Below are 12,055 nucleotides of genomic sequence, written 5' to 3'. Positions count from 1 at the left end.
TTTCCAAATTATTTTATATCTTGTTAAACTATTTCCAAATTTTTTTATATCTTGTTAAACTATTTCCAAATTATTGTATATCTTGTTAAATTATTTCCAAATTTTTTAATATCTTGTTAAACTATTTCCAAATTATTTTATATCTTGTTAAATTATTTCCAAATTATTTTATATCTTGTTAAACTATTTCCAAATTATTGTATATCTTGTTAAACTATTTCCAAATTTTTTAATATCTTGTTAAACTATTTCCAAATTATTTTATATCTTGTTAAATTATTTTCAAATTATTTTATATCTTGTTAAATTATTTCCAAATTATTTTATATCTTGTTAAATTATTTCCAAATTATTTTATATCTTGTTAAATTATTTCCAAATTATTTTATATCTTGTTAAATTATTTCCAAATTATTTTATATCTTGTTAAATTATTTCCAAATTATTTTATATCTTGTTAAATTATTTCCAAATTATTTTATATCTTGTTAAATTATTTCCAAATTATTTTATATCTTGTTAAACTATTTCAAAATTTTTTTATATCTTGTTAAACTATTTCCAAATTATTTTATATCTTGTTAAACTATTTCCAAATTATTTTATATCTTGTTAAATTATTTCCAAATTATTTTATATCTTGTTAAACTATTTCAAAATTTTTTTATATCTTGTTAAACTATTTCCAAATTATTTTATATCTTGTTAAATTATTTCCAAATTATTTTAATATCTTGTTAAATTATTTCCAAATTATTTTATATCTTGTTAAATTATTTCCAAATTATTTTATATCTTGTTAAACTATTTCAAAATTTTTTTATATCTTGTTAAACTATTTCAAAATTTTTTTATATCTTGTTAAACTATTTCCAAATTATTTTATATCTTGTTAAATTATTTCCAAATTATTTTAATATCTTGTTAAATTATTTCCAAATTATTTTATATCTTGTTAAATTATCTCAAAATTATTTTAATATCTTGTTAAATTATTTCCAAATTATTTTAATATCTTGTTAAATTATTTCCAAATTATTTTATATCTTGTTAAATTATTTCCAAATTATTTTATATCTTGTTAAACTATTTCAAAATTTTTTTATATCTTGTTAAACTATTTCAAAATTTTTTTATATCTTGTTAAACTATTTCCAAATTATTTTATATCTTGTTAAATTATTTCCAAATTATTTTAATATCTTGTTAAATTATTTCCAAATTATTTTATATCTTGTTAAACTATTTCCAAATTATTTTATATCTTGTTAAACTATTTCCAAATTATTTTATATCTTGTTAAATTATTTCCAAATTATTTTATATCTTGTTAAACTATTTCAAAATTTTTTAATATCTTGTTAAACTATTTCCAAATTATTTTATATCTTGTTAAATTATTTCCAAATTATTTTATATCTTGTTAAACTATTTCAAAATTTTTTAATATCTTGTTAAACTATTTCCAAATTATTTTATATCTTGTTAAATTATTTCCAAATTATTTTAATATCTTGTTAAATTATTTCCAAATTATTTTATATCTTGTTAAATTATCTCAAAATTATTTTAATATCTTGTTAAATTATTTCCAAATTATTTTAATATCTTGTTAAATTATTTCCAAATTATTTTATATCTTGTTAAATTATTTCCAAATTATTTTATATCTTGTTAAACTATTTCCAAATTATTTTATATCTTGTTAAATTATTTCCAAATTATTTTATATCTTGTTAAATTATTTCCAAATTATTTTATATCTTGTTAAACTATTTCCAAATTATTTTATATCTTGTTAAATTATTTCCAAATTATTTTAATATCTTGTTAAACTATTTCCAAATTATTTTATATCTTGTTAAATTATTTCCAAATTATTTTATATCTTGTTAAATTATTTCCAAATTATTTTATATCTTGTTAAATTATTTCCAAATTATTTTATATCTTGTTAAACTATTTCCAAATTTTTTTATATCTTGTTAAATTATTTCCAAATTATTTTAATATCTTGTTAAATTATTTCCAAATTTTTTAATATCTTGTTAAATTATTTCCAAATTTTTTAATATCTTGTTAAACTATTTCCAAATTATTTTATATCTTGTTAAACTATTTCCAAATTATTTTAATATCTTGTTAAATTATTTCCAAATTATTTTATATCTTGTTAAATTATTTCAAAATTATTTTAATATCTTGTTAAATTATTTCCAAATTATTTTATATCTTGTTAAACTATTTCCAAATTATTTTATATCTTGTTAAATTATTTCCAAATTATTTTATATCTTGTTAAATTATTTCCAAATTATTTTATATCTTGTTAAATTATTTCCAAATTATTTTATATCTTGTTAAACTATTTCCAAATTATTTTATATCTTGTTAAATTATTTCCAAATTATTTTATATCTTGTTAAACTATTTCCAAATTATTTTATATCTTGTTAAACTATTTCCAAATTATTTTATATCTTGTTAAATTATTTCCAAATTATTTTATATCTTGTTAAATTATTTCCAAATTATTTTATATCTTGTTAAACTATTTCCAAATTATTTTATATCTTGTTAAATTATTTCCAAATTATTTTATATTTTGTTAAACTATTTCCAAATTTTTTTATATCTTGTTAAACTATTTCCAATTTTTTTTATATCTTGTTAAATTATTTCCAAATTATTTTAATATCTTGTTAAATTATTTCCAAATTTTTAATTATCTTGTTAAATTATTTCCAAATTTTTTAATATCTTGTTAAACTATTTCCAAATTTTTTTATATCTTGTTAAACTATTTCCAATTTTTTTTATATCTTGTTAAATTATTTCCAAATTATTTTATATCTTGTTAAATTATTTCCAAATTATTTTATATCTTGTTAAATTATTTCCAAATTATTTTATATCTTGTTAAACTATTTCCAAATTATTTTATATCTTGTTAAACTATTTCCAAATTATTTTATATCTTGTTAAATTATTTCCAAATTATTTTAATATCTTGTTAAACTATTTCCAAATTATTTTATATCTTGTTAAATTATTTCCAAATTATTTTATATCTTGTTAAATTATTTCCAAATTATTTTATATCTTGTTAAATTATTTCCAAATTATTTTATATCTTGTTAAACTATTTCCAAATTATTTTATATCTTGTTAAACTATTTCCAAATTATTTTATATCTTGTTAAACTATTTCCAAATTTTTTTATATCTTGTTAAACTATTTCCAAATTATTTTATATCTTGTTAAACTATTTCCAAATTTTTTTATATCTTGTTAAACTATTTCCAAATTATTTTATATCTTGTTAAACTATTTCCAAATTTTTTTATATCTTGTTAAACTATTTCCAAATTATTTTATATCTTGTTAAACTATTTCCAAATTTTTTTATATCTTGTTAAATTATTTCCAAATTATTTTAATATCTTGTTAAATTATTTCCAAATTATTTTATATCTTGTTAAATTATTTCCAAATTATTTTATATCTTGTTAAATTATTTCCAAATTATTTTATATCTTGTTAAATTATTTCCAAATTATTTTATATCTTGTTAAACTATTTCCAAATTATTTTATATCTTGTTAAACTATTTCCAAATTATTTTATATCTTGTTAAATTATTTCCAAATTATTTTATATCTTGTTAAATTATTTCCAAATTATTTTATATCTTGTTAAATTATTTCCAAATTATTTTATATCTTGTTAAATTATTTCCAAATTATTTTATATCTTGTTAAACTATTTCCAAATTATTTTATATCTTGTTAAACTATTTCCAAATTATTTTATATCTTGTTAAACTATTTCCAAATTTTTTTATATCTTGTTAAACTATTTCCAAATTATTTTATATCTTGTTAAATTATTTCCAAATTATTTTAATATCTTGTTAAACTATTTCCAAATTATTTTATATCTTGTTAAATTATTTCCAAATTATTTTATATCTTGTTAAATTATTTCCAAATTATTTTATATCTTGTTAAATTATTTCCAAATTATTTTATATCTTGTTAAACTATTTCCAAATTATTTTATATCTTGTTAAACTATTTCCAAATTATTTTATATCTTGTTAAACTATTTCCAAATTTTTTTATATCTTGTTAAACTATTTCCAAATTATTTTATATCTTGTTAAACTATTTCCAAATTTTTTTATATCTTGTTAAACTATTTCCAAATTATTTTATATCTTGTTAAACTATTTCCAAATTTTTTTATATCTTGTTAAACTATTTCCAAATTATTTTATATCTTGTTAAACTATTTCCAAATTTTTTTATATCTTGTTAAATTATTTCCAAATTATTTTAATATCTTGTTAAATTATTTCCAAATTATTTTATATCTTGTTAAATTATTTCCAAATTATTTTATATCTTGTTAAATTATTTCCAAATTATTTTATATCTTGTTAAACTATTTCAAAATTTTTTTATATCTTGTTAAACTATTTCCAAATTATTTTATATCTTGTTAAATTATTTCCAAATTATTTTATATCTTGTTAAACTATTTCAAAATTTTTTTATATCTTGTTAAACTATTTCAAAATTTTTTTATATCTTGTTAAACTATTTCCAAATTATTTTATATCTTGTTAAACTATTTCCAAATTATTTTATATCTTGTTAAACTATTTCCAAATTTTTTTATATCTTGTTAAACTATTTCCAAATTATTTTATATCTTGTTAAACTATTTCCAAATTATTTTATATCTTGTTAAACTATTTCCAAATTATTTTATATCTTGTTAAACTATTTCAAAATTATTTTATATCTTGTTAAACTATTTCCAAATTATTTTATATCTTGTTAAACTATTTCCAAATTATTTTATATCTTGTTAAACTATTTCCAAATTATTTTATATCTTGTTAAACTATTTCCAAATTTTTTTATATCTTGTTAAATTATTTCCAAATTATTTTAATATCTTGTTAAACTATTTCAAAATTATTTTATATCTTGTTAAACTATTTCCAAATTATTTTATATCTTGTTAAACTATTTCCAAATTATTTTATATCTTGTTAAACTATTTCAAAATTATTTTATATCTTGTTAAACTATTTCCAAATTATTTTATATCTTGTTAAACTATTTCCAAATTATTTTATATCTTGTTAAACTATTTCAAAATTATTTTATATCTTGTTAAACTATTTCCAAATTATTTTATATCTTGTTAAACTATTTCCAAATTATTTTATATCTTGTTAAACTATTTCCAAATTTTTTTATATCTTGTTAAATTATTTCCAAATTATTTTAATATCTTGTTAAATTATTTCCAAATTATTTTATATCTTGTTAAATTATTTCCAAATTATTTTATATCTTGTTAAACTATTTCAAAATTTTTTTATATCTTGTTAAACTATTTCCAAATTATTTTATATCTTGTTAAATTATTTCCAAATTATTTTATATCTTGTTAAACTATTTCAAAATTTTTTTATATCTTGTTAAACTATTTCAAAATTTTTTTATATCTTGTTAAACTATTTCCAAATTATTTTATATCTTGTTAAATTATTTCCAAATTATTTTAATATCTTGTTAAATTATTTCCAAATTATTTTATATCTTGTTAAATTATCTCAAAATTATTTTAATATCTTGTTAAATTATTTCCAAATTATTTTAATATCTTGTTAAATTATTTCCAAATTATTTTATATCTTGTTAAATTATTTCCAAATTATTTTATATCTTGTTAAACTATTTCAAAATTTTTTTATATCTTGTTAAACTATTTCAAAATTTTTTTATATCTTGTTAAACTATTTCCAAATTATTTTATATCTTGTTAAATTATTTCCAAATTATTTTAATATCTTGTTAAATTATTTCCAAATTATTTTATATCTTGTTAAACTATTTCCAAATTATTTTATATCTTGTTAAACTATTTCCAAATTATTTTATATCTTGTTAAATTATTTCCAAATTATTTTATATCTTGTTAAATTATTTCCAAATTATTTTATATCTTGTTAAACTATTTCAAAATTTTTTAATATCTTGTTAAACTATTTCCAAATTATTTTATATCTTGTTAAATTATTTCCAAATTATTTTATATCTTGTTAAACTATTTCAAAATTTTTTAATATCTTGTTAAACTATTTCCAAATTATTTTATATCTTGTTAAATTATTTCCAAATTATTTTAATATCTTGTTAAATTATTTCCAAATTATTTTATATCTTGTTAAATTATCTCAAAATTATTTTAATATCTTGTTAAATTATTTCCAAATTATTTTAATATCTTGTTAAATTATTTCCAAATTATTTTATATCTTGTTAAATTATTTCAAAATTATTTTATATCTTGTTAAACTATTTCCAAATTATTTTATATCTTGTTAAATTATTTCCAAATTATTTTATATCTTGTTAAATTATTTCCAAATTATTTTATATCTTGTTAAACTATTTCCAAATTATTTTATATCTTGTTAAATTATTTCCAAATTATTTTAATATCTTGTTAAACTATTTCCAAATTATTTTATATCTTGTTAAATTATTTCCAAATTATTTTATATCTTGTTAAATTATTTCCAAATTATTTTATATCTTGTTAAATTATTTCCAAATTATTTTATATCTTGTTAAACTATTTCCAAATTTTTTTATATCTTGTTAAATTATTTCCAAATTATTTTAATATCTTGTTAAATTATTTCCAAATTTTTTAATATCTTGTTAAATTATTTCCAAATTTTTTAATATCTTGTTAAACTATTTCCAAATTATTTTATATCTTGTTAAACTATTTCCAAATTATTTTAATATCTTGTTAAATTATTTTCAAATTATTTTATATCTTGTTAAATTATTTCAAAATTATTTTAATATCTTGTTAAATTATTTCCAAATTATTTTATATCTTGTTAAACTATTTCCAAATTATTTTATATCTTGTTAAATTATTTCCAAATTATTTTATATCTTGTCAAATTATTTCCAAATTATTTTATATCTTGTTAAATTATTTCCAAATTATTTTATATCTTGTTAAACTATTTCCAAATTATTTTATATCTTGTTAAATTATTTCCAAATTATTTTATATCTTGTTAAACTATTTCCAAATTATTTTATATCTTGTTAAACTATTTCCAAATTATTTTATATCTTGTTAAATTATTTCCAAATTATTTTATATCTTGTTAAATTATTTCCAAATTATTTTATATCTTGTTAAACTATTTCCAAATTATTTTATATCTTGTTAAATTATTTCCAAATTATTTTATATTTTGTTAAACTATTTCCAAATTTTTTTATATCTTGTTAAACTATTTCCAATTTTTTTTATATCTTGTTAAATTATTTCCAAATTATTTTAATATCTTGTTAAATTATTTCCAAATTTTTTAATATCTTGTTAAATTATTTCCAAATTTTTTAATATCTTGTTAAACTATTTCCAAATTTTTTTATATCTTGTTAAACTATTTCCAAATTATTTTATATCTTGTTAAATTATTTCCAAATTATTTTAATATCTTGTTAAACTATTTCCAAATTATTTTATATCTTGTTAAATTATTTCCAAATTATTTTATATCTTGTTAAATTATTTCCAAATTATTTTATATCTTGTTAAATTATTTCCAAATTATTTTATATCTTGTTAAACTATTTCCAAATTATTTTATATCTTGTTAAACTATTTCCAAATTATTTTATATCTTGTTAAACTATTTCCAAATTTTTTTATATCTTGTTAAACTATTTCCAAATTATTTTATATCTTGTTAAACTATTTCCAAATTTTTTTATATCTTGTTAAACTATTTCCAAATTATTTTATATCTTGTTAAACTATTTCCAAATTTTTTTATATCTTGTTAAACTATTTCCAAATTATTTTATATCTTGTTAAACTATTTCCAAATTTTTTTATATCTTGTTAAATTATTTCCAAATTATTTTAATATCTTGTTAAATTATTTCCAAATTATTTTATATCTTGTTAAATTATTTCCAAATTATTTTATATCTTGTTAAACTATTTCCAAATTATTTTATATCTTGTTAAATTATTTCCAAATTATTTTATATCTTGTTAAATTATTTCCAAATTATTTTATATCTTGTTAAATTATTTCCAAATTATTTTATATCTTGTTAAATTATTTCCAAATTTTTGTTTTAAGTAAAACATTTGATACATCTGCCTCTTCAATTTGAATTTTATTATTCAGACCTTTTATGTTTTAAAAGAACGGAAGATTGTAAGTCCAAAATGTTATTGTCATTTTTTGGTTGCTTTTTTCAGGAGCAAGAGGACATGGCTGTCCAGATTGCCCAGATGATCATATCAGACGTAACGTCCATTACCCAAGCCAACCAGAAGCCATCCTATTCATCTTATGAAGAAGCCACATGATATTGGCATTCATTAATGGTGAGCAGTTTTCTTTTGTTTTTTTGCTTTTCAAAATGAAAACAAAATTTGCTTTAATTTCAATTAGATTCAGGAGGTCATCGATGTGGACTCAATGTGCTGCCATGTCAGAGTTGTCAGGACTGTTGCATCATTTTTCTTAATCTGTTTGTCGTCCCTATCATGATTCCATCTAAATCAAAATTTCTTTTTTCTCATCTTTCAGGGCTGAACATGATGTCCGTGTACAGAAAACTGAGAAAAAGTGAATGAAAAACAACCATATTGGACTGTTACTCATTCAAGCAAAATGAATCCCACCCTCTTTTCTTTCTTTGAAATTTCTTTCTCTTTCAATCGCAAATGATTCTGTTTGTTACAAAATCTTGTTACGTATTCAGAATTGCACGGAAAACTAGAGAGAGACGTGTGTGAACGCATGAGAAAAGCAGGACATCAAATTGCTGTTGGTGAAAAACAGAAATAAAAACTTTAAAAAAATAAAAACTTTAAAATAAAAAAAATGCTTTATCATTACCCTCTGCCCCCCCCCTTCGCGTCTTTGTCTTCCCTTCACCCCACCTCCAGTTTCCCAAATTAAGTTGCTCACATTCCCCCACCCCCTTCACCGACATCATGAAAAGTTATATTTTTTATTTTTATCAAATGTTTATGCTCCCCTCCATTTCTTTTTAGACTCTATGAACTGGATTCATGCGCCTACTTGACACCACACACTTCCTCCTCCTCCTCCAAAGACAAAAACATGGCAACCCAATAGAAGAACCCAATTTCTGCCTGCTGAGATTCTACTCTTTTTTTTTTTTCCAAGGGAATTACAGATTTGCAATAATTCTACCTTTGATATCTTCGACCTGATCCACACATGCACACCTCCACCTCACTACTAGGTATTGGTTGTGACCACCCCACCTACACTTTTCTACCCTGAGAGCTCCCTACATCCAAACAAAAAGGTCAACATTTGCTGCTGCTGCTACTCGGGTTTTTATAGTGTCCTCAAATTGTTTTGGTTGTTTTTCTTTTTCCTTCAGATTCTATTTTGGGAGAAGATAGATAATTTCCGGGGGGCGGAGGGAGACACTGAAAAATTTAATTCTTGCAAAATTTTTTCATGAAGGAATGAAAAGGAAATGAAAAGCCTTAAGTCAGAAGAAGAATGTTGCATAAAATAGAAACAAAAAAAAAAATTATAAGGCCTCCATTCCCCTAATTTATATTATTTGCAACTTCAGTTAAACAGGTGAAACACAGAACAATATATATATATATATATATATATATATATATATGACATTTTTATCCAAACTCAATCTAGAACCGTGATTTCATTTCAATTTCATGGACTTTGAATCTAGCAGTGGATTTAAGTATAACTTATATATGGGGAAGGCTGAAATGATATATATTGTACTCAATTTTTTAAAAGTGTTCAATTACTAGTGTAAAGTTTAATATATAATATAGATATTTACGTGTTGAATACATTCATGCTAATGGTTTCCTTGCAAAAAACAATCCACTGTGTCAAATATGTAAATATTTCAATATATATGCGCGTGTGTGTGTGTGTGTGTGAATTACAAGTGCAAAATTGTCAGATGCAAAATCTATTATGTACTTAATTTATGTAAGTCACTTTTGCTAGCGTGTTGTGGATGTGGTAACCAAAGTATTAACCATCCACAAAAGAGGAGGAAGAGGTTGGGCACTGCTTAATAAAATCCTCAGTAGGCAAGTTGTGAAGTGGTCCATATTTTTAGTTACAAGTTCAAATCCTTTTGGAGTCTTGTTGTTTTGTAGATAATTTTAGCCGTTTATGCAATACAGAATTTGTCTATGCAAAACACATTCTGTAAAATGCAACAATTACTCTAGAATCCAAATTATAAGAGTCTCTGATGTGTTGCTTAACTTTTCCAAAATTCTTGCAAACTTTCGCAAATAATAGGATAAAAAAAATAAATGCTATGTTTGGCTTTTAACTTTTAGTCGTCTTCCGGTGAAATTGTAGCGCACACACACACACATTTTATTTTGATGAAATACGGGATGCACAAATAAGAAGATTTTCATTGGAGGAGGTCGTATGACATCACATTCAGTTCTAATTACAAATGTGATCACGTTCACGGTGATCACAGTGTCTAAAAGTACTATGGTTCATTACAAACATTTGAGGGTAAAAAAACCCATGCAACTAATTTTGTTAAGAAGAATGTGAATTGCTTCCAACACTTTCGATCCGTTTTGATATTTGAAAATTCTCTATGTAAGTAGATAAAAAAAGAACAAAGTTTGATAAAGCAACCACAACTTTTGGAAGAAAGTTTTTATTTCTCTTACCGAGTTAGCTGACATGCAAGAGTTTGAATTTTGAATATCTCTGTAATTTTTTTGCTTTTGCATGTAAAACCTGTCATCCCTTCTGCAGATCACAGTACAAGTTATCATTCCTGTGACTCCACCCATTTACAGTGGGATCACTCTACCCGGGTCACAACATAAATTGTTATACCTCCTGTTAATATACTCCCCTCCTCCCTTTACACATGACACGCACAAAAAAAAAAAAAGGTCCTCACATACACTTTTCTGAATTTAAAAAGGAGGCTGGACAGAAATTGGCAGAAAAAAAAAATGGAAGAATTGTCTCCCCCCCCCCTTCTTTTTATAAATTTTTAAATGAAATTTTATTTTTTTATCCAAGTAGCTTGTAGGTATGTTAGTTTCCCAGTGTTAAAACTAAAAGGGTTAATTTGCCATAAAACTCAAGCATTTCACTAGATTAGAGTTATAAAAATTCTAAGTGGTCATCGTGATATTTTTTAAATGAGCTATATTAAAAAAATTTGAATTTTATTTATCTTTTTTTTTATTTCATCGTCTGGTTTATTTTTATATTGTGGTTGTTGTGCATCTTTCTTTTTTTATTCATGGTCAGTGTGCATTTGGAATGGTAAGTGGATTTGTGAAGAAATCCTCCGTTTCATCGCCAATAACCAAAATGTACAAGCAGATTTTGAGATTTTTTTTTTTTTTTTTTTTTTGACCAACCCATCTTAAAACATGTCTAATCCTCTCTGCATTGGGGCAGGGAAGAGGGTAGTTGAAAAGCAAAAATGATTCACACACACACAAAAAACTGTAAACAACTTTGTATAAAATATTTGAATGATGAAAACTGATTCTGTAAAGAAATTGTTTCAATTTATGCTTGAAAGGTTTTTGTTTTTTTTTTCTGTTGTTGATACTGAAATAAAATTGTCTGTATGAATTCTTTCTAGTCTTTTCATTGTTGTGGTTACAGATTCTATGGAATGCCTATTAAAACAACATTAACAAGACAAAGTACTAAAAGTTTTGTCTGATACATTTCTTTACCCTGCTGAAAGTGAAAATGGTCATCTCTGACTGAACAGATTTTTTTTTACCCCAAACAAGACACAGTGCCATTTTGACATAGGGGGCTACTATCGAGGACATAATTTGCAGGGATACTATGGAGGAAGTTGAGCAGCAAGATATCCATTCACATTACACTTGAACTTTTGCATGTCAGTACAGTTGGGAAGAAGGAACCCAAAAGGGAGTTCC

The 12,055-nt window shown here is 20.5% G+C and overlaps 1 protein-coding gene across 1 annotated transcript in view; it reads left to right on the top strand.

Moving 5' to 3' along the window:
• The window catches only part of LOC145269871 (A-kinase anchor protein 10, mitochondrial-like), a 165,610-nt gene extending 153,870 nt beyond the window's left edge, over window positions 1-11,740 (top strand). Inside the window, 2 exon segments of the mRNA XM_080125615.1 lie at window positions 8,330-8,458; window positions 8,664-11,740. Of these exon segments, the coding sequence (XP_079981741.1) occupies window positions 8,330-8,440 (111 nt within the window). The 3' untranslated portion in view covers window positions 8,441-8,458; window positions 8,664-11,740.
• The last annotated feature ends 315 nt before the right edge of the window (window positions 11,741-12,055 follow it).

This window comes from Euprymna scolopes, chromosome 45, assembly GCF_053919585.1.
Source record: "Euprymna scolopes isolate OS-2025 chromosome 45, ASM5391958v1, whole genome shotgun sequence".
Lineage (NCBI taxonomy): Eukaryota > Metazoa > Mollusca > Cephalopoda > Sepiida > Sepiolidae > Euprymna > Euprymna scolopes.
Note: the sequence above shows the minus strand (reverse complement) of the source record. Positions and strands in the feature narration are given on the sequence as shown.